This window comes from Tenebrio molitor, chromosome 8 (genome assembly GCF_963966145.1).
Source record: "Tenebrio molitor chromosome 8, icTenMoli1.1, whole genome shotgun sequence".
In the NCBI taxonomy this organism is placed as follows: domain Eukaryota; kingdom Metazoa; phylum Arthropoda; class Insecta; order Coleoptera; family Tenebrionidae; genus Tenebrio; species Tenebrio molitor.
Window position 1 is genome coordinate 19116847 of NC_091053.1, and position 24940 is coordinate 19141786.

At 35.6% G+C, this 24940-nt stretch overlaps 1 protein-coding gene and 1 long non-coding RNA gene across 4 annotated transcripts; one reads left to right on the forward strand and one right to left on the reverse strand.

Moving 5' to 3' along the window:
- The first annotated feature begins 2086 nt into the window (after positions 1-2086).
- Positions 2087-19219, forward strand: LOC138137139 (uncharacterized). Of its 3 annotated transcripts, XM_069056434.1 has the most exons (5): positions 2087-5266; positions 5319-6000; positions 12439-12739; positions 12790-17402; positions 18389-19219. In XM_069056434.1, exon 4 carries the CDS (start codon positions 14184-14186, stop codon positions 17127-17129), a length of 2946 nt encoding a protein of 981 aa, XP_068912535.1. In that variant the 5' UTR covers positions 2087-5266; positions 5319-6000; positions 12439-12739; positions 12790-14183; the 3' UTR covers positions 17130-17402; positions 18389-19219. The 3 variants fall into 3 exon arrangements, with proteins under 3 accessions (XP_068912535.1, XP_068912536.1, XP_068912537.1); XM_069056435.1 differs by lacking the exons at positions 2087-5266; positions 5319-6000 and adding an exon at positions 10690-10938; XM_069056436.1 differs by lacking the exons at positions 2087-5266; positions 5319-6000 and adding an exon at positions 10710-10821.
- On the reverse strand, positions 6956-7943 carry LOC138137140 (uncharacterized). Its single transcript, XR_011161571.1, has 3 exons — positions 7784-7943; positions 7545-7712; positions 6956-7456 (listed from the first exon to the last, which is right to left on the reverse strand). It is a non-coding gene; the product is annotated as an uncharacterized lncRNA (long non-coding RNA).
- Positions 19220-24940: the final 5721 nt, after the last annotated feature.

The following is a 24940-nucleotide window of genomic DNA, read 5'->3' on the forward strand; positions in this document are numbered from 1 at the left end:
TTGATAATGTACAACTGAACGGATTGGAAAAAATATAGTTCAACTCACTTAAAAATCCATATAGATAATTACAATACATTAATTAAAAAAAAAAAAACAAAAAAAAAAACAAAACGTTAAATGAGCTAGTTTCTGATATCATTGGGTGTTGTTATACAGTGAAGTGCACATGATAAGAGTTCGTTGCCAACCTACAACGTTGAGTAACTGATATTGCTCAAGTTAAATAAATAAATTTTATCTTCCAGCCAATGTGAATAGGTATCATGTAAAAACGTTATAACAGATAACAGTTTTCCAAAGTACAAACAAATGCGCATTCAAAATGAGTGCCGCTAGTTCCAGCACTGGTATGTTGCTCATTTGATAGAAATATTTACTATTTGTTGTTGTTCTTCTTTTAGGTACGCGATGTAACATAATCATCTCAATTTCAACAATATTGTTTATTCTAATAATCGTAATAGTCGGCTTGTGCGTCAGATTTTTAACGGAAGGAAATGTGCAACGAATAGTATTAATACTTCTTATATGTATTTTGGCCGTTTTTGGTATGGCAGCAGTTATCGTTCTCGAAGTGCGAAGAAGGCGAGATAGAAAGAACAAGAAGAACAAGAAGAAGAATTTAGCAATAGACAGGATCGCTGTCAGGGCAAATTACAAAGCCGCACCAACAGCTCCACCCATAGGTGATCAATCCTCTTGGAATTATTCAAGGGATTACACCAACAGAACTACAGTGCAGGCTTAAGGTTTGATTGAGAGAAATGTGTGCGTTTTTCATTTAGCGCCAATAGGATCTTGTAAATAGTGTTGTGTTGGACGTTATTTAGGCTAAAAAACAAGTACTGATTACGTAGCGAGTGAATAATTTGATTTTCAAAAATAGACATTACGATATCACTGATAACAGGTAGCGTTATCTTTAATACGGTCGTTACTAATATCTAAAAATAATGGCACAGTAGAGGCACATTTAAAAATGAAGCGCCTTTTTCAAAAATGTTGTAGAATTTTTGTAGTTTGTTTTTGTTTACAAGATTTTTAAAAAAATGAATATGCATTTTGAACAACAATAAATTATTTATGTAAAACTATATTACATGCCTGTATTAATTTTCCCAGATGAAAACAAAATTAAAGAACTAAAGGAATAGGTAATTGTTTTCTCTTTTAATGATTGGGTCTTGGGGATATTTTAAGATTAAAAAAAAAGTTCTTTTTACCATATTTCTTCCTTATATGATAAACAATACATGATGTGTGCAGAGAAGCATAAGAAAGCCTGAAGTGCTTATTCACAATGGACATAAGACATAAGAAATACATAAGAGATACCTAAGAATAATTTGTAAATTTGGGCAACTGGAAAATAATTTATGTATCCATATGACTCGAATATGATTCTTCATGCCTTTTTGTACACAACAGTAATGTTCACTAAGGTCACTTCTCATAAGTTACGTGAAAATTAATAGTACTCTCACTGGCAGATTATTATTTAAAAATCTATCATCCCGGTGTCTGGTTGCTCTTTTTCGACCAGATCCAGGTCTTCTTGTGTACTGACCAGTCTCTTGAAACCTTTTAACAGCTGTGGGACCACTAGCCTCAATAGCATTAGCTGCATAATGGAAACAACAACAGTCTTCAACCAAAGCTACTGCTCTGGCAATATTTACACCAGCTAGAGGCATTTTTTTACGTTCAGCACTTAAATTCGAAGTTAACAATAAAAAATTACAAAAGTTATAAAAATCTAACCAGGTTGCTTGATTATTATAAAATTGTTGGTAATTGTTCACTTTAACTACTTCTGGAATTTTCGCGTTTTTTCTGGCTAGACAGCCTCAGGACATCCTCCTACATCGTTTCCCACCATTCAAACCTTGTGCAAATGCCTTTTTTTTTCTCTTGTTGTGTTTCAAAGTCGCGTCAAGGTCGCGCCAAGTCTTAGTATAACTAAAGGGTAAGGAAAATTTTCATTTGCACAAAGTTTGACTGGTGGGAAACGATGTAGGAGGACGTCCTGAGGCTGTCTAGCCAGAAAAAACGCAAAAATTCCAGAAGTAGTTAAAGTGAACAATTACCAAATTGTTAAATTTAAGAAAAGAAGATTTTTAAGCAAAAAATTTGTTTTTATGCGAAATTGCTAATAAAATAGCCTATGCTAATGATCAAGGTTATGTTTGCTATCATCGCCTCCTGGTCAAAATACATCAAAATAGGTATAATGGGAATAAATTTGTTGTTGACTAATTAGTGTTCCGTTTTTTTGTCGGTGAGTGTATATCCATTGCATGTATCATGAATTTCTTATGCCTTATGTCAAGCTTATGTCCATTGTGAATAAGCACTAATAAACAAATGTATAGAAACGACCATGAAAGAGCAAAGTGAGCAGTAGATGGTTCCAGAGCATGGAGGTAGTATTAATACTACCTCCATGTTCCAGAGCCAGATTCAGTCAAACCGAATGGAATTGAGCAAAAGAATATTTCATTCTGGCAGGATTCACATAGAAAAGTATGCGAAAAGGCAATGACAAATCTGTGAAAACCCAAAATGAGTGTTAGTGCTTTTATGATGGTATTTAATCATTAAAAATAATTATGATTCATAAAGAGGTAGGTAAGTATTTACGAAAATAAGATATTTAGGTACTCGTGGGATTAGCTAATCTAATTTATTATCAAAGATGGCAATCGCTTATGAATCATACAAAAACGGCATACTCAAATGAATGGATATACCATAAATAATAGTATTATTATTATTATTATTATTATTCTTTATTAGCCCAACAGTTGTACAAAACAACCCTTTATAGGACACAAATACAAAGAGGAAAAAAAAAGGCTTAATACATATAACAAAAGAACATGAAACTAACCAAATAATTGATAATTAATAACATTTGAAAGAAAATAAACGAAACTATAGTCTACTAACAAGGTCAATCTATAATCTAAAAATACTACCTACAAAATCAGTCTTTATAATTGAGAATACCAATAACACTATCTCTAAACAACATCCGATTTTTACGGAAAATATCTACCCCATCACATATGCTATTGTATAAACTACACATTAGAATATGTAATTGGACTTCTGGCTAACGCATTTGTTCTAGGAGTGGTGTACGCTAACGTGAGAGGAAATCTCGTTTCAATACGAGAAACCAAGAAATCGATTTTGTTGAAAATATCTGATAAGTCAATTTTGTTGTGTATGATTTTGTGTAACACAGTTAAGGCAGTAAGATCTCTTCTGATTCCTAGCGGCAAAACATTGAATTCGGACCAGAGTAACTCGTTACGATAACCAATGGGCGGGTAATATTTATGTTCTTTAAAGAAAAGATACTTGAGGAACTTACGCTGTATGTTTTCAATCGCTGCTATGTAATATTGCTGGATTGGATACCAAATTAGAGACCCATACTCCAGTTTGGATAAAATAAGTGCAGAAAATATCGATTTTAAGCAATCACAGTCTCTAAATAACTGGCAGTTTCGTATGATAAAACCCAGGGTAGACATACACGTTATTACGTTACAAGGTTTGTAAGTGCCTTATAAGTTATAATATAACAGAACGAGAAAAAGTTGATGAAACGAGCCCCGAGATTTTCGACATCTGTTGTAAGCACTTAACGTGCCACTATCTTAATATTTTTTACCGATTTTGCTCATAGTCCGAGAGGCAGGGGTCCATTTTGACTAGGAATTTCATACCGTTTAATTATTACCGGTTTTGGTAGATAAGAGATAAGACTGGGCTATCTACGAAAGTGGCCGTCAGTTGACGCATCCGCGGTGGAGGTGACGGAGGGAGGGTGCCAAACCTTGTTAAAAATTTTTTTTTCAAGTCATTTCAGACAAGCTGAAATTTTTCTCTCGTATTATTAATGCAAAATATGAATATACAGGGTGTTTTTGAAAGTTGTGCAGAAATTTTAACAACGAGCTACGGGCTTCATGTGGAACTCCGAAAAAATATTAAAACAAAATCAAAAAATAAAATGACATTTGTTTTTTGAGCTACAATTTTTTTTAATTGCTTTTAGTCTTCTACGTTGTTCCACAACCTCGTAGGTAAAATTTCGGCACTTTTTAAAAATACACCCTGTATATTATATTTTATAAAACGTACACCAATGCGATTTCCTTGTTTTAAAGCATATTTCCTATAGGTTACTTCGCATTGGCGAACGCACAGTAATGCCATCATTTCTTTATTTTATTTGTATGTTGTACAGGGTGTTTGGTGTTTAAGGTAACAAACTTTTCTGAGATGCACAGCTAGGTTAAATGAACAACTTTTCTTAGTGACATTTTTTTCAATTTGCTTTTTTTATTACGCTGAACTAAACTCTATTTCCACTAAGTGAGAGCCAATTGGCCCGTATGCATAAAGGCTAGTAAATGCTTTTACTAGGAATTTTTGAAGTAAATACAAGGTTTCATATGCATAAAAATAAGCAAATGCTTAGGTATACTTAAAAGTAATTACTAATGATTTCAGGATTTACTGAATTTTCCAGTAAATACTTACATTGGTATAACAGATAGCATAACAGATAGCAACTACTTTGAAGTAAATACTTATAATTTTTCAAGTCTGGTAATTAGCAACCTTAAAATAACTTTCGGTCTTCATTATGGCTGCGTTTGTGCAAATATGTACGCCTGAAGATGAGCGGGAATCATTTTAAACGTGGTCTTGGTGTAGAACTTCTTGAGATTCATGATTATCATGATTATTTTCCTTATTTACCGTTATTTGACATGCCAGGAACAATTTTTATTGAATTTTTGCAGAAAACTTCAGACGACTATACATAGTTATCAATTTTTTTACGAGGAATTTTTTTTGACCACTTTACGCATACGAATAGCCCTCGCATTTATTCGAGAATCGCAGCCCAGAATCCTAAAAAAAAAACGTGCATACATTACTTTAGTTTCTGTTTTATACGGCTGACCTGTTTTAGCTGACTCATGCTGTATAGTTCACATCACTTAAAAATCCAATATAGATAATTACATACATTGAAATATACAATAATAACGAGCTAGTTTCTGATGTCATTGAGTATTCATTCAGTAGCTGAAATTGTACAGATATTGGTCGAGATCAATAAATAAATGTATCTTCCAAGGTGAATATCATGTAAACAATCTTATGATGGTTAACATAGTTTCCAAAGTACCTACAAATAAATGCGTATTCAAAATGAACGCCGCTAGCTTGAGCACCGGTAAGTTGGTCATTTGATAAAAACATTTACCATTTTGTTGTTCTGATTTTAGGTGAACGATGTATTATAATCATTTCAGTTTCAGCAATATTATTTATAGTGACGATTGTAATAGTCGGCTTGTGTGTCAGATTTTTAACGGAAGGAAGTGTGCAACGAATAGGATTGATACTTCTTATATGTATTTTGGCCATTTTTGGTATGGCAGTAGTTATCGTGCTCGAAATTCGAATTAGACGAGAAAGAAACGAGAACAAGAAGAAGATGGCAACAGACAGTACTGCCATCAAAATAAATTACAAAGCTGCACCAACAGCTCCATCAATAAGTGACCACTCCTCTTGGAATTATTATTAAAGACAAATACAGATTACGTGTCGAGTGAATAATCAGATTTTCAAAATGGCGAAGTAGGAACAAAAATTTAAAAATGTACCGTTTGAGTCAAGAATGTTGTAGAATTTATTAGTTTGTTTTCTGCTTTTGTTTACACGATATTTATAGTAAAAAATGAAGATGCACTTTGCACGATAATAAATTATTTGTTAATAAACTACTGGAAGACCTACGAATAGATGGAAGGACAGCTGTCAATCCATTACATAGGAACAACAATAATACTCCAGTATTGAACAGGCAATTTGCCTACAGAAAGAGAAAGAAGATGGGGATTAAAAACCAAAGGGAACTTACTGCTAATGGCATGTAGCCCATACCATACCATAATTCCTGAGGTAAGGGTAGGTACTGTCGCTCTCAAAAGCGAATCGCAAATTTCGTCGTTCTATACTATTATAAATTATTCTACGGGGTCATTATAAATGATTGTCCCATCGCAGTAGGCGTTGGTGACGTATTTTTCCATTGGCGTCGTATTATCTATAACTTTTCCGATTTCCGGTGCCGAGTGCTTGGAGTTTGTTTTTACAACTACTCTCTTTGTGGAAACTGAAGGCCGTGAGTATTGCTACCTTTACGTATTGTATGATTAGCATTATTTGTGAAAACAAATTTAAATTGATTTATATGCTACGCCACTGGCGGGGATACATAAGTGACGTCATAACAAACCTCGCGCAACTGCGATGACGACATGGCTTCTTTACAAAAAATTCTAACTCTAGCGCTGCTGGCCGTAGTGTAAATTTGTGTGGGTTTTCAACGCCAACTGCGATGGGACAATCATTTATAATGACCCTGTATGTAACATTATAAAAATGGATAAATGTAAAACATGTCAGTACTACATTGAACCAAATATAACAATTAACAATTTAGTTCTTTGTGTATGTACCGGGTGACTGACGAAAAACCTTTGACGCATCAAATGAAATATATAGTTCGAAAAATACTTCGACATTATCTGATTCGAAATGTTTTTCGATATATATTTTTTGACAGACCGTAGTCAATTTTTTTTTAAATTGCACTGTATATATTTTTCTAATCTTTCTTATCGAGAATTTTCTTTTGAATATCTGTACATACATCAAAAGACAGAACAACAAATTTATTTTAATTAAAAAAAAAAAGATAAATCAAGTAACCAAATTTATAAACAATAAAAAATTATTCTAGTTGCATAGTATATGCAACCAAAAGTACTTCCATGCATTCCAGAGCATTTGCGGACATACGTCGAAAATCTCAACGCCTTCTTTGATCTAAATAATTGTTGATCGCACGGTATAACAGAAACAGAATATTCTTTTATTAAAGAAATTTAATACAACCATGTTACAAAAAAATAACAATTCAATGACTTCTTAAGCTTTGTAAATCATTAATTACTGTTATGGATCCTCCATTATTGCGTCTTACGAGGGCCCCTGATGGAAGTGGGAGCAATTTCCAAAGTACCCCTAGGACCCTCCACTCCGAGTCCTCTAAATCCCTGGCGTCAATGCATACAGTCGTTATCGTCACGCCCGGTTGTAGTAGTTCTACAAAAGTGTCACCATAATGCTTAACTCGCTTTTTGTAGAAATTTGTGGCTGCAAGCATAAAAGTCTCTATTGTGAAATCCCAGGCTTTTAATTCTCTGGATCTACTGGCTTGATTGACATAATTTTTACATTTTTCCTCCCTAGTTCTTAAATGCTCATATTGAAGATATAGTTGTTGTTCAAACAGGTCCAATACACCCCAGGCACCCCAAGTTGTTTTTAGCAATCGCCAGTTTGCTCGGGCCTAAAAAATAACAATGACTAGTATGTAGCTTAAGTACATATATTAATTAAATTCATCCCCACTAATCATCAATATCACATCAACTTACAAAAGCTTCTTTCAATTCTACGATTTCAATATTTTTTTCGTTCAATATTTTTTCTTTATTGGAAAGCGCTATTTTTGTTTCAGCCAAATCATTTTGCATTTTTAAAACCCTGAAATTTATCTTATCTTTTGATTTCTGCGACAAGTTATTAATCCCTTCAAAAAGATCCTGGAAAAAATATGTATATTATTTGTAGCTATTATTGATAAATAGTTAAAAGCTCTGTTTCTTCTGCTTACCATTGACTCCCGCTGTGCCTCCATGATAGAAAAAATTGAAACAACTTTAAGAATTTGGGTTAACAGCTTGCGCTAAATATTTTATTCACACACATCTAGACTACTGAAATAGCTCCCAAAAAGAATATAAGATAAGATTAAAGATAAAATAAGAGTTTCATAACGTTGTTAAAGTAATTGTGAAATACCTAGCAATGTCTCATCTTATCAGAGATCAATTTGTACATAATTATAGTCTGTTTCTTTATCACAGAACCACCAAAATAGAGCTGGCAACATTGTACACTTTTGATCTAGGGTGAAAAATCTCATCATATGAAAATGGAGGTTATGTAGAGATATTACTAGCGCAGCATGTTAATAAAGTTAATAACAACTAATAACAACTAATTTGAGAGTTTAATAATGTCTCACTTTGCGAGTCATTTTTAATAACACGTTAAAATTTTAAATGCGAGATTGCATACCTACTTTCAAGGATATTAAAAATGACAAGCGTTGGCTGGTATAGCCAATAAGTGAATAAGTATCTGTCACGATAGTGATAATGGTAATGTTTATGTTAGTGTTAGTTTGAATGTTAATCTTAAGAACATTAGTTAAACGTGCAACCGTTCACAATAATGGTGATGGTGATGTTAATGTTAGAAACGATGTTAGGAGATCCAGAAATGTTTGGGTTCCTTAACATCTTCGTTAATATCTACCAATCATATCGAGAATTTTACGCACGCGCAAGCGCAGTGACAGTTCACACCAGCTTGAAAGCTTATAAGACTCCGCCTACAGACTGGCGCGAGTTTTAAGAGTAACATTCCGTTAACATTATTGTGAACACTGGACTACTAACATCACCATTGCCATCTCCACTAACATTATAACATTAAAAAAAAAAACACACACAGGGACAAAAGTAACGCAACAATTCGATAAATCATAAACTGTTGAGTTTTGAAAAAGAACAAAAACAGGTCGATTTTTAATTTCAATTTTATATTTATTGACGTAAAATGTTTTTATACTGCTACAGAGATTACATATTCGATCGACTGCGCTTGCGATGTATCGCCAAATGCCGGAATGTCATTTAAAAGAAGTGTTTCTGGTGAAACAATTTGCATGGACTTTGTAAATTTAAAGGTGGAGGAGAATAGCCAAGAATATTGTTATTTTCTTTTATTCCATGTTTAATGTGACGTTAACGATCAATTTAACTACCTACTAGTGTTGAAATAGTATATTAAAGTATAAGTGGATATTAAGGTCTTTAAGTTATCCACGAATACTTTACGCTATTTTTTTTTTTTGGTACACTTTGAAATCATAAATACTGGTCTTAGTATTACAAAAAATGGAAATAAGAACGTGAATACATTAGCGATGTGACACGAATATACCTTTCGTTATCATAGAAAATGAAAAAAACCAAAATTAATTTGCAATCTGTCACTTAATCCCCCCAATTAAAAGATTAAGGTTGTTGAATATTTGATTAAAGCTTTTGAAACATTTGTTAGTAGTATTTTATTTTACGTTACAAGGCACTCCTGTCAGATCAATCATTAAAAAGTTAACATTTAGACTTCACGTTTCTCAGGTCCCCTGGGGTTGTTGATGTTGCCATGGATACTTTAAAAAACGCGTGTTTTCGAAAGTTGGATTTATACACGCTGAGCCGTGCTTTAAACCCAGCACAATAGATTACCAATAAAAAAAAATGAATGTTATATTTCAGGGAAATTATGGCTGTAAGTGGTAAAATAACAAAAATGTTCTATAATTAATTAAAGATATAAAATCATATAAAAAAAGCCCAATTTACACAAGAACTCGTTAAATAAACTACTATTGTTGCATTATTAGATATTATATATTAGATTTTATAATTCATTTGTTCGATCAATGACCACGCTTGAAATATTTGATTTTTAATTTAAATATACTTTTTGAATATACCTTTAAAAACAGGGTAAAATCCTTAAATTTGAACTGTTGTGCTAAACAGGCCATATAGTACAAACTTCGAAACAGAATACTTAAATACAGTTTTACATCAATTTTCTTTTAAAATCGTTATCTAACTTTCAACAAAAAAGTTTCTCACACTAAATTGTTATTTACAAAACGAAGGGTTGTGCCTTCGCCGCGATAAAAAAAAAGAAAAACTCTTGAACGGAGATTGAATTCGAAAACAATAAAAAAAAGGGGGAACCGAAAGCCAAGTCCGATATCGTCGGGTCGCATACTAGTTGCGTCCCGCGGTCAGATTTTAATCCAGGTCGCTTAACGGCTAGTATACTAGTTGCGTCCCGAGAACCTTCCAGGAAGGCTACTTACTAATTACAACCAACAACCTGCAATTAATAAAATACACCTAATAAAACGTCTGTTGTGTTGATAAAAGTTTATTGATACACATACCATCGCGGTCAAAAATAACTGGGATAGTGTGTTACTGTGGACACTTCCAAAACTCATTCAAACTCATTCAGTTTGGAAGTGGCTACATTAATGTAAATACGAGGGATGGATTGGCCGACAGCCGTGGGTTTCGTACTTTCTATCACCGGGTGTGGAATTGATATCATTCTTTCGTTGAATATTCAACAAGAATGCATTCATTCCTTGATATAGTCGTGGAGAAAAACTTTTAAAAGCTGATGAATCACTCGTCTCAAAAAAGACTGATTTTTCAAACTGCATATTAAAAACACACAAAAAGTGAGGTTAGATTTAAACACCGGATCAGAGTTAATTCGGTAGTGCGTTCACAATCGACTCTTCGAAGCCAACTTCGATGTCAAATTAAAAAAAACACCCGTTATAGATACATATTTATTATTTACTTAACCATTTTGTAATAAATAATCATATCACATATGATTATTAAGAACTGTGTCACATACATCAAAAGATATCATATCTTATTTTATTATCGATCATAAACATTTAAAATAGAATTCCTTTGAACTCAAAAGGCTCAGTATTGTTCAGAATAATTTCTATCGATAACAGCATTGACGTCTGGAACTAGTGATGTAAGTGTTTTTGAAAATAATTTGAATATTTTGTCGAGACTTTTTAATTATTAAGTGTTTAAATAGAAATGTTATCTTGTGATCACCCAAATAATTCTCGACCACACCCATTACCTTGTAAGGAATTGCAAAATTTTATCTAGCTCCTTTACCTTTACCTTCAAGTCTAAAAATGTCACAAAAATTAGTCTTCTCATATTTTACATTTTTAACCAGTTGTTTACTTATGTTATTATCAATTGCATGAAAATAATGAACCAAGTCAGTCATTCAAACTTGCAGGAAATTAGTCCAGAGAAGAATCGATTGACTTTGGCTTATATTTACCAAAAAAATGATTTTAATAATTAATTTTCTGCTATTGTTACTAATTTTTGTCGTTTCTTAATCGTTGAGATGAATATTTCCGATGACGTCAGTTCCTTTGTTAACTACTGTTTCCCAAGTGTATTGGAAAATGTCATTAAGTCGCCAAGATAATTAATCATTCTGTTTTTATCGTGATAAATATGTAATAGACTTATAACAGAAATGAACAACAAATACTTAGTATATTCCACATTATACGACTAGACCTGTAATAGTTATTTACGAACTGAGTGCGAAAAGAGATTTTTCGCGCATGAGCGCATTATTTGAGGCACGAGCGACGAAGGAGCGAGTGCTTCATTTGCGCGAATGTGCCAAACACGTCTTCGCGCATCGAAGATTGTACAATATTTTTTGAAAAGAACATTATGTCTAATTTGTCGTGTACCTGATGTGAATAGATGGCTTTTGTCCATGCGCTTGCCAAAGTGTCAATCTAGTTAATAGCTATCTGTTTTCACTCTTTCAAAATTGGAGAAATGGCGTTTTGTAAACCAGATTTTTTTAATATCGAATCAAATTATTTTCAGAATGCTCAAAAAGGCGAATGCTTTTTGGATGATTTTGAAGCACTAGTTTGCGAAATCTATGTTCGCTCACTACTATGCGGTCGCGCAATGTCATTTTTTGTTCGACACTGTCAGAATTTCAGAATTTTCTCCTGTGTAAACGGATTTTGTTAAATGTCATAACTTGTCAAAACGAAACGCCAAGCTAATTTGGGGCCCTTAAGGAGTTCGTCGAATAAAAAAACGTTGTATTCAACTCGTTCGTGTGTAAATTGGGCCTTTTTTGGCATTCGTGGGCTTTTAAACTGGTCCACTCATGCCAAAAAAGATCCAATTTACACACAAACTCGTTAAATAATAGTAGTTTATGCAACGAGTTCGTGTGTAATTTGGGGATTTTTTTTTTGGCATGAGTGGGCCAGTTTAAAACTCGAGTGAAACGAGAGTTTTAAAGGTTCACGAGTGCCAAAAAAAGCCCAATTTACACAAGAACGAGTTGAATACAACGTTTTTTTGTTCAACGAGCCCCTTAAAGGCTTCAAATCGCTGAAAATGTTTAAAATTAGCTTGACGTTTCGTTTTGACAAGTTGTCAAATTTATCAAAATCCGTTCACACAGGAGAAAATTCTCAAATTCTGACAATTCGAACAAAAAACTACTATTTGAATGTAGCGAGTTCTAAATAAACTGTTAATTAAGAAAATTTTCGATTTTCATTTTGAATAGATTTTCTTTTAGATCTTCATCGCGATTGCAGATAAAAACACTTAAAATGAACATTTGGAGAAAGAAAGAGAAAGAAAGTGGAAAGAGAAAGAAAGACCGTAATCAAATTTCTAATGAAGTGGAGCCACACTGTGGCAACAGAGAGAATTTGAAAGTGGATGAACAAACCAAGTTGCAGAAAACATGTACTGAACACGTGAAGCGACAAGATTCCTCCTGCAGTAGTACCAATTATGAGCGGAATCAGAATGAGGAAGCTCGAAACTTCCAGAGGAAGAGTGCTACACACGAAGAGGAGAAAGGAGTTTCTATGGTAAGATATATTTAAATTTATGTTATCTTAAATGTGGAGTAAATCTTCAGTTTGCAACTATGAAGAAGTCCTTTGATACTTCGAGTCAGCTCCGATTGGATACTTACAAAAAAAGATCTGGAACCGCAGATCTCGGCAAGGACTATGAAAAACTGATGTGCGCTCTATTAGCTTTGAAATTCAGCACAAGTGATATTGTGACAGATTTCGAGATGAAAACCAACGGTGACGATTGTGGAGATTTCGATGACGTGGTGCTTACAGTGACTTTTGTGGATGGAGAACCGCAAACGTTTCTGTTGCAACTGAAACATTCTGAGATTAGGAGAAATGTTACCGACAAAAAGCTTGCGGCGGAAAATGGCGACTTCAGCCTACTGAAATATGTAGAATCTATTCGAAACTTTAAAAACACTGAAAACATCAATTTTATTTTATACACGAATTCCTCCACAAGTATCGAGGATGATTTAAAAATTTGTCTTCAAAATAAAGATAATACAAATGAAGAGGTTGTTGTGAAGGAACTGCAAGACTTGGATGATAAGAAACTTCTGCTATGGACCAAAAACGAAAAAACAAGGAGAAAGAAAAATAATATTCAAGAAATCAGCCATAAACCTCGAAGTCAGAAGAAGGGAACAAACGTTTTTCAGTTTGAATTAAATCAGAGTAGTGGATTACATGATCCTTTTAAACGTTTTTATTTCTTTGCCGATCAAACTAACACGACAGGAGCAGAGTCGTTAATCAACGATATGTTAAGAGAAGAGTGTGGAATTAACGATGCTACTTGCTCTTCAAGTTTTATCCAGTTCATGGGAACGTGGTGGTCTGGTAACTTTATCCTGACTAAATACGACGTTGTAGCAAAATTGGCTGAGTTAATGCTTACGCCTTTTATACAAACAATATCGGACACAAAGTGCAACGACAAATCAAAATTTCTTCGAGAAGCAATTATGAAATTTGACATGACGATTGTTAGAGATACGAATGAAGAGGTTATCGCTAACATCTGGAATGAGACAGCAAGTGATGATGAAATCAGTTTCACATCGCTCAAATATGGATTGCGTCCTAAGGGTAATGGAGTAATGATTTAACTCCGAAGGAGAGAAGTAAAGTATTGTGGCATTTAAACAAAATTCCCTTGATCGTGAAAGTGGAAGAATGTCATCAAGGACAAGTTAACCATGCTATCAGACTGCTCGAGAAAGTTGAAAAGAAAAAAGTGGTATTATTGACAAACGCAACAAAAGAAGAGTTTCCGGGATGGAAAATTTTCCAAGATCTTTCCGATTTACTAAATGATGGTGTCTACACAGATATCACTAAACATTTTTCGGTGTCTCTTCAAGGTCGACCACCAATTTTTTTGGACCAGTTACTTAATTTTGATCAAGGGAATTGCAGAACTATTGAAACTACTGAACTTATTAAAATGACACAAGAAGTTATTCAAATCGGTAGAAGGCAGGAGGAGGCGTTTGAAAATTACATTCCCAGAAGTGTTTCTACGATTAGTTTAGACATAAATAAAATGTCAGAGTTTTGTAAGAAAACAAATTCTCTCCTAATTATCTGTAACGTTTCTCAACCTTGGAATCAAGCTATTCGACAGTTGAATTTGCACGTGATGGAGCTTGACCAGAACTTCAATCTGGAAGAGGGAAACGAATTAACCAAAGTTGATATTTTGCTGACCAGTAATAAGTGGGATCAGGTTTACTTCAATGCAATTTGTGAAAGCACCGTGAGGAACGTCCATTTACTCCAAGTTTTCGACGACAAAAGTTGTACTTCAGTTCTAAGTAAGGAAAACAGATTTTCATTGGAAGCAATGGAATCTGAAGAGGGACGTATCGATGAAAAGAAAATTTTCACATATCTCGATCATCCTCTGAATGCTATTTGTTCACCACCTGGAATGGGTAAAAGCACGCTGATGTCTCGGTTGAGCAGCTTCTGCCCGTCCACTTACTGGAGTGTCCGTGCAAATTTGATCAGTCACAAAAGAGTTTTCAAGAAGGAACCTGTGCACGATGACATATTGCATCATTTTGTTCAAGAAGAGGAAGATGCATTTGCGGTTAAGATTCGTTCGATGCTTTTACAAAATAAAAGAATGTATTTTTTTCTCGACGGATTGGACGAAATAGATAGTGACGGTCTTCAGATCGCTTTGGATTCTATTAAGTACATCTCCTCGTTGGGTCATCGCGTGTGGATTACTTCTCGTGAAAATTTGGAGCAAATAGTGTCGCATAGCCTAAACATATTTCCCATAAAAATTGAAGAGCTGACAGAAAAGGAGCAGAAGACATACATCCAAAAGCGTCTACAGGATTTCTACCAAGAAGATGAAATTGAACGCATTACGAATAAAATATACGCAAACGTGGATATCGTTAACAGTCGACACTTGTTAGGAGTCCCTTTACAGTTATTCATGGTTACAGAAAATTTTCGCGACAATACAAATTTATGGAGAGAACCCGATCAAGAAATATTTGTGTTGACCAAAATGTATAAAATATTTTTCCAAGGAAAGAAGAACCATCAACATCGAAAAGTGGGAGTGCACGAACACGAGGACCAGATCGGATTTGACTTTGACCTGTATCTGGAACAATACGAATTGCCAGCACTGAAGTCATGTCTGGATACCATAACTTTCGACAAGTTAAAGATCAATTTGGAAAAGAGTCAAAACTTCTTGGAAAAATTAAAAACCGGAGACCCGTTTGGAATAGTCAGTAGAGTGACCGACGATAATCAAGCCATCTTCAACCACCAGACGTACGCAGAATTTTTTGCGTGTGCGTGGCTGAAGAAGAATCTGGACAAGGTGTCGCTGCTGCAAGATAGCTTATTTACCAAAAAAAATCAAAATCTGAAATTGATATTCGATATTATGTTGGCTGAAAAAAGTGAACTTCACTTGGCTGTAATCTACAGAGATACTAATTTAGTTTTAAAGCATTTGCACAAGAATGAAGTGAAAGATGAAGGTGGTCGAAATCCACTTCAGTTATTGTGCACGTATGGCGTCAGATATCCTGTTTTAATCAAAATGTACGGGCCACTATATTGGGAGAAGGAAATCGAAGGAGTCTCTACACAGTACAGAGAAATATTCAAGATGCTCTCACATTGTGATGTATTTCAAAAGGATGATGTCTTTCGATGGAACTGTTTTGACTACACTATTCGACTCCGCAACTTGTTCGCTGTAGATCGATTTTTAGAAAGATCTGAAGACTCGATAAGCCTTGAAAGTTCATTCATACACTATGACACTATCACACTTGCATATTATTCATCAAAGATGGTTTATCCAAATTTATTACGTGCTGCCATTACAAAAAACTCAATAGCTCTATCAGTGAGATTCGGATATCGCAGTTTGACGTTGTTGCACGTGGTCATTGAAGAAATTAAAAAGAATAACGAAATTGCACCATCTATAATGGAGGAAGGCATACAAGTGATAACAACGTTAATAGAATGCGGTTTAGATGTAGATGGACAATGTCTCTGTAAGAGAACCGCGTTGCATTACGCTTCTGAACTTAATAACGATGTGATCGTTAAAGTCTTATTGGAACAAGGAGCAAATATCAATTTGACGGATAAGAATGGACAGAACGCACTACATATTGCTCTCCAAAATTCTGAAGTAAACATGAGAATAATAAAACTCTTGATAGATAAAGGGATAGATGTGGAAACCAAAGATCAGAAAGGAAAAACTCCATTACATTTTTGTTGCAGTAGACTACATTACGATGCTTTGATAATGCTGCTTAATCATGATCTTCCCACAAAAGTTGTCACTAAAAAGAAGAGAAACTTATTACACGCAATATGGAGACAACGCAAACCAAATAAAAACGTGATGAGCTCGCTGATCAGTAAAGGCGTAGACGTGAATGTTAAAGACTTTCGTGGACGTACTCCCTTACATTATACTTGCTGCCGTGATTTTGATCTGTTAGATCTATGCTCTTTCGATCATTCTGACACTTCAAAAGCAAACATAATATCTTGTTTACTAGAAAATGGTGCCAGTGTAAACGCTAAAGATTTGGAGAACAAAAGTATACTTTACTTTGCTGTTTGCACGAGTAATTACAACTGTGTAAAGGTACTACTTGATCACGGTGCTGACATTAATGCTGTTTGTGATAACGGGAAGACTGTGTTACATGCAGCTGTCGTAGAAATGTTGTCCCCTGATATTGAGATAATTCAGTTCTTATTAAGTCACGGTGTTGACGCCAACCAACGAGATGGGTTGGAAATGACTGCTCTAGATTATGCTGTAGCATTTAATAGCCCACATCGTTTGGTGAAGATACTATTCGATGCTACAGCACACGATTAGTTGATGTCTACTGACTATATAACGTTTCTTCACCACGCTGTTTACGCTGGCAATTATTTTGCTGTTGAATTATTTCTAAAATCTGGACTAGATCTGGATAAGTCCGATATCAACAACGTAAGATACTCTTTGTACTTTGCTGTTGAAAATCAGCACCTTCGGAGCGACCTATTATTGAAAATTACCGAATTTATTCGAGATTGTAAGGAAAAAGTAAATTTCCACAGAGAGCGAATTGTTGAACGTTTGAAGGAATGCTTCCCCTCCGATTACGTAAGTTTTATTTTTAATATCAATTTGTGTTTCTTGTTTGTGTTTATTTTTCAAAAAGTTGCAGTACTTCCTAAATTAAAAGCGATCTCTTTGTGAGAATATATTTATAGTCGTTCAAGAATTCCAAAGTTATGTTGCCCTATTGTTAAAAGATGCCGATGACCAAACAGGTCCATCTTTGGCCTGCGGTATTGAACAGTTCAATTCAATTTTAAGTTTTGTTTTCATAATTGTTCAACACTCCGTAATAGTCCGTAGTTTGTTTTAACAATGAAATCGATCAGATCTGCACAGAAATTGTTCCATTATTAAAAATAAGTCAAGCTGTTAATTTTCTGTTTGAAATAATATTTTTAACAAATTTACGTTATTACCATATTTACATAAACTTCTTGAACAAAGGTTGCAGATTGATCTAATTAAAACTTCATTGATAGTACCGTCAGCTACTTTTTGGTGTTTCCCTCAAGATTATAACAATATAATGATGAGATATCTACAGGGTTATTCTAAATGATTGTAGTCGAAGTAGGCGTGAAAACTGAATGTAAAATTTATGGTTGCCGCTCCACATAAAAAAACATCAAAATGATGTCAATAAGTGAGTACACACCGTTCACACACGGGAGGTAAATTGGGTGCAAAACAACACAATATTTTTAAAATTGATTGCAAAATAACTTAATATTTCTGGATTCAATCGTTAATTTAACAAAAATAAATTAAAATTTCATCACCGCACTTTTCACCTAAAAAATGACAGTGACAGCGACAAAACTGACAGTTCACATGAAAGCGGCAAAATTGTAATAACATGGGCATGGCCTACTTCGACTACAATCATTTAGAATAACCCTGTATATAAAGAATATTGTAATTTTCAAGCTGTACTTCTACATTGTACTGACACAATAAGTTTTGATAAATCTGTAAATTTTGAACACTACTGTTTATTTTCCATCAGTAAGAATATTTTCATTTTCTAGGTACCGGTTCGTGACAATGATTATGTCGATTCATTCTTGGAAAAGAGATAACCCTCGACTTACTTATGAAGTTAATCTTACCATTTTTTTTACTCAGAAGACGAATGTGAATATTCATCAGAAGATAGTTCAATCTAGGGACGTGCAAACGAACATTTTTATTAGAAATGTTGTCTATGTTTTTCCTTGAAGCTCATATAAGTAGTTTGGGAACGAGAAATTGGAATTTTAGCTTCTTCACTTGCAATGGGTTTAGGGTGGGTTGTAAAAGTAATAATAATGAAGATTTACGATAGTGTCAAAGAGTCCCTCCTGGAATGAAGTGCTCATAGTCGTAAATCCTCATTGTTATAATCTTTACAACCTACCCTAAACCCCTAAAAGTGAAGAAGCTGAAATCCCAATTTCTGGTTCCCAAATTATACAATATTTAGATTTTAGACATTACTTAAGTTAATATACGAAATTTTGACGAATAGATATGATGAAATATACAGAATTTAAAATCTATTTTAGCTAAAGCCAAATATACATCGTAATTGAAAAACAATATTGTTCGATACCTTCCTAGAAAGTGAGTCTGTATCCATAGTTACCAGTGGGTGAAGGTTTCTCTTTCGTTCACTTTCGCTTATCGTTTTTCGCTCACTGTCTTTCACTCACTGGTTTTTATTCGCTTTGCAGCATTAATTTAATGTTTATAAATTGTTTAATACAAATACATTGTGTATAATTTGTTAATAAGTTAGTTCGTATGCTTGTAGTTATTAGATAGTATTAAATTATGTACTGTTAAAATTTGTTAATTATACTTTTATATTTACGAACGGAGCTTCTCGCATCATTTTACTTGAATTAATGGTTTTGTACAAAATATTATGGTACAGATCACGTTGGTACATAAAAATTTGTAATTTTGAATCTTAACAACCAGACAATATACAATACTGGTAGCGTACTGGTGTCTACTGAAGAATCTTTTGAGGCTCAATCCTTAACACTGTAAGCTAAACAAAAACAAGTTGCTTTATATTTTTTTCACTAGTCGTTTCCGTGAAATTTGCTTGACGAAAACGATTTGCTTTCTTCAGTTACATGAGGACAATGTTTGGGTTATGCTCTTAGTTCTTGTACAGAAGCCAAAGGAAAGGAGTCTCCATTGGCAGTATCTAGGTAGTCTTCACGAGGTAACTCCTTCACAAAAAATTAGAGCACCAATTTTTCAGTTTTATATCCAACTTCAAACAGTTGTTTACTTTTGGATATTAAAGGATTTAAATAAAAAAAAATTGAAAATGGTGTTAGCTTATGGTGAAGCTTCCGAGAACGCTGCTGAAGTGCAGCATTTCTGAAATCATAGATTCTTTAAGGCTCCTTGGTACCAATTTACGGCTACACGGTAAAATAACTCTTTGGAAACTACGCTTTATTTTTCCATATTTTCTGATTTAAAGTAAAACCCAATATCTACTGTAATTAGATCATATTGTGGGATTAGGTCCTTCGATTTTGGAAAAAGGGTTTATTTTTTTTGTAATATCTAGTTGTTAAAGGTGGCTTTCCGGACTGTTTGTCACCATGTAAACAACCTCATAACGGCCGGAGTCCGTTAAGGGTGTCCGTTATGAGCAGGAGCGGCCGTTATGAATGATTAAATAACTATAGCAACGTAGATCTAAACTTTATTTTTCAACTTTTTTACAATTGGTACAATAATTAATGTTTAATGTTATGGGACACACCTTCAATTAATCGAAATCCGTATGCCACTAGCAGATGTAGACGCGATCGAAGATTATGCTTCAGAATTTTAACACCAACACAAGCGCGATTTTGCAGGGAATAACGATTACCTCACTTGCTCTGCGGCCATCCGGACATCGGGAATTTTTATTGATTTCAGTCGTTTATTTTCAACGGAAAGTTAAGTGTTGAACAAATCTGACAAACAGCAGCAAATTGTAGACAAGACCGAAGATGATGCTTCACAATTTTAACACTAACACAAGCGCGATTTTGCAGGCAATAACGATGACCTCACTTCCGGATATCGGGTATATCTTGATTGCGATTTTTTATTGAGTTCATTGAAACAATTTTTTTTCACAAACAACGGTTGACATGTCGACGTCCTCCGCACACTTATTAATCATTCGGTTTTTTCGATGGCGTTGAAAAAAATGTATTTCAAAAAGATAATTGTGAACTAATCGTAGAGATATATAAACTATTGTACAATACACGTCCGTTAGGGCCTTTACTGCCTCGCCAGTATTATTCGACTCGCTCTGCGAGCTCGTCTCACAAAATCTCTGGCTCGGCCGTAAAGGCTATCCTAACGGACTTCTACTGTAAAATACTATTACATCAATTTTACAGACAGGATGTTTTACTCCGTTGGAAAAATCTATCAATTTTCTTTTAAAATCGTTACATAGCTACATGAGTTTGTATAGTATGCCTTCTACCTTAAAAACAGAGCAAAATCTTTGAAAATGTTAATTTTTAAATATACCTTTAAAAACCAGGCAAAATTCTTAAAATTTTAACTGTTGTTGAACAGGCCCATGAGCCAAAGGCTTATTTAATATGCTTTAAAAACAGGTCAAAACCCTTAAAAAAACAAAATGTTTTGAACAAGCCCATATAGTTTTGCTTTTTTAAATATACCTTAAAAACAGGGTAAAATCTTTGAAAATGTTAATTTTTAAATAGTCCTTAAAAACAGGGCAAAATCTTTTAAATATTTGCTTTTTAAATATACTTTTAAAAACAGGGCAGAATTCTTGAAAAACAAAGTGTTCTGAAGGCACTATACTACAGTCCGGCCAACGAACAGATATAGTAATAAAAAAAGGGGAGGTGGCCTAGTTGCGCAGAACGAGACTGAGAAAAATGTTGCATTCATTGTAATGCACATCTTCTCCAAACATGAACACGTGGTCAAACTGCCGAAACGAGGTTAAAACTAATGAAATGCCGTCAAGTAATTTTTGTGGATGTACATCAGGCTTTCAAAAATCTGCGCACGTTTTGAATAAGCCAATTGGAAGCTGCTATTTAAAATACGCGGGCACTAGGGGGCAGTTTTATTACTATATCTGTTGGTTGGCCCGACTTTATAGTAGTATGCTTTGACTGTGTGACTAATAATAAATAAGATGTTTCCTGCTTTTTACCTAATCTAATCATCTTATCAATATTATACGAGTACGGTGGCATCGGAATTTATTATCAAAGTCTTTTTTTCACATGAGGATTAAATATGGCTTCCGCATTTTTTGAGTTAAGACATCTTTTTTATTGTAATCGTTGCAATGATTACTTTCGCGATGATTCACCGGTAAGTAGTTCACCTCAAAATTACAACGTTATTTCATTTTGCTTACGTAGATTGCAGATTGCCCTCTTTGCTTCTCTGAATGGGGAGTGGAAAAAATTATAGAGTCAGACGAATTTCCAGATGCTCTTTCGGAAGATACAGTGGAACTAACAACATCACCATCAACACCATCATCATCAACTGATGTTGGTGGTGATGATTCACCACCAACATCACCACCACTAACACCACCACCGCGCACACCATCACCATTAACATCATCGCCACAATCATCACCACCACTAACACCATCACCACCAACATCACCACCACTAACACCACCACCGCGCACACCATCACCATTAACATCATCGCCACAATCATCACCACCACTAACACTATCACCACCAACATCACCACCACTAACACCACCACTGCGCACACCATCACCATTAACATTATCGCCACAATCATCACCACCACTAACACTATCACCACCAACATCACCACCACTAACACCACCACCGCGCACACCATCATCATTAACATCATCGCCACAATCATCACCACCACTAACACTATCACCACCAACATCACCACCACTAACACCACCACCGCGCACACCATCACCATTAACATCATCGCCACAATCATCCCCACCACTAACACTATCACCACCAACATCACCACCACTAACACCACCACCGCGCACACCATCACCATTAACATTATCGCCACAATCATCACCACCACTAACACTATCACCACCAACATCACCACCACTAACACCACCACCACTAAAAACACCACCAATATCACCACCACTAACACCACCATTAACATACCGCCTCCAACACCACCACCGCGCACACCATCACCATTAACATCATCGCCACAATCATCACCACCACTAACACTATCACCACCAACATCACCACCACTAACACCACCACCGCGCACACCATCACCATTAACATTATCGCCACAATCATCATCACCACTAACACCATCACCACCAACATCACCACCACTAACACCACCACCATTAACATCACCAACAGGTTCACCACCACTACTGTTTACAGGTAATGTATTTTTCTGTTCTTCGTTTCTGCTACTCTGACTCTCTAGAGTAACATTCACAGAAGGTACATGATTTTATTTCATTTCCTTTCTGATTATGTAATTAGCTTTCATTTATTTTCTGTCTCTACAATTTTATTCTGCTTCGTTCTTCTTTGATTGGTAAATCTTAGGATCCTATGCACACACTCTGCCTGCATTTTCTTCATCTTATGGCTTCACACTGGCGCCACCTCGCCATAATTCAATACCAAATAGAGAAAATTCAAGCATTACAACTTTTTTCTGCCACGTGTGCAAAGATGTCTTTGAAAATTCTACAAGGGTTAGTACATACAAAATATTTTGATACTGAACAAAAATTCTTGTTGCTTTTTACAGAACTCATCCTGTTCTGGATGTTATAATGATTGTATTCAAGAACTGGAGGATTTTCCAGTATTTCCACCGCGAATCCCTTCTTCTTCATCTTCTTCGGACAATGGCATAATAAGAATGATAAAAATAAACTCTGAACAAAGGAATGCCAACCCTCGATGTTCTCTTTGTTGGGAGGACTTTACCGTAGAAGAAATAGTTGCTGACTTACCTTGCTATCACATATATCACGATCCATGTATAGTAACATGGTTCCAAACTAACAACAATTGTCCCATTTGCATACGAGTTTTTCAATGTAATTTACATACTCTACTCATTTACATAATCTAGTGTACTACTCACGTTTTTTGTAATTTTTTAGGAACGGTAAGAACACTAAGAAGAAATCCAATTATTATAGATGGTAGACGGTTTCCAAGCTACTGACGTAGAAGAAGTCTGTAGCAGGTCAAAGTGCCACTATTCGTTTTGGCCGGGGTAGGAGGCCAAGAGGTCCTACTTATGCTCGCGGGACAATAAGATCGCTGTTCGAAGATCAGGAACAAGCAACACAACGCACGGCATATGACGTCGCGACGCGCCCACCCTGCCGTAACCTTTTTTGGGGACGCTCATTTCGAAATAATTCAGTTTGTTTGTGCCGTCAGTCAATTCATTTTGAGTTTATCGGTTCAGGGTTCATTTTTGTTTATCGGATCACTTTCAGTTTTATTTCGGTTTCGCTTTCAGTTTCACTTTCGGTTTTCGTTTGTTTCTTTCGCGGTTTCTTTAGAGTTTTCATTGTAGAGTCTTTGTGCCAGCCAGTTTTGGGGCGGCTGGAATCACACATGTTAGCCCCTAAATTTTAGGCTGAGGTGGCCTCACGCCTCTAGGCTGTCTAGCTGCGGCCTATCTATTCATCGTTCGCTTTTTTCTTCTTTCTCCTTTCCTTTTCCTTCAATCCTTCCTCTTCTTCTTCTCAGCTCGGGTAACCGTACGGCAAAGTTAATTCCGATTCCCTTTTGTTCCCGTGACTTGCCGGAAAGTTATCTTCTTCTCTTCTTTTCCCTAACCTTCTTCCTTCATCCTTGTGGTGTCCAACCTTTTGAGATCCTGCGGGAAATTGCCGTCAACATCTATCGTGTGTTACGCGTGGACTCACCGACAAATTACCGCTTCGACATCCGGATTTTTCGATCGGTGACGTCCAACGTAAACAAACCGGCGCCATGTTCGACCATCTGTCATTTAGCGCGCAAGTGTAGGATCGCCGGAAGTTGTCATCAAGATGCGCGGTCAGTACAATAACCGGTACGCCTTATCGCCCAACGGAATAAGGTCCAGATCTTTCGGGTTGATCTCCTAGAGCAGGGGGTAGCCAAAAAAAAAACCGATCGCGAGCGGAAATTAAAGAGGACTCGGTCGGCGACCGCCGAGCGGGCGGCAGGTGCCGCAAGTCGCGAGCTGCGAATCACGTGCGTGGCGTTCGGGATCCGCAATCATCCCTGTGGGTGGATTGCCGAACGCCATGGCGCTTATCGTCCGGCGCTGCCAGCCTTCGGGGCCGTCGAGGAGCCCGAAGATTTACCGTTTTACCGTTTACCGTTTTGCCGTGGTCGAGAAACCCCTCGTCATCTAGCGAGATAGAGGTAATTATCCTTCATTAGCGAATTCACTTCACTAATTTTCGTCCGTTAGGGGTAGTTCGAGCCAGATTACCGTTACCGTACCGCGAAGGAGAACCGGAAAGTCCTCCTTCGAATTATCGAGAAGCAACCCCTTTCAGC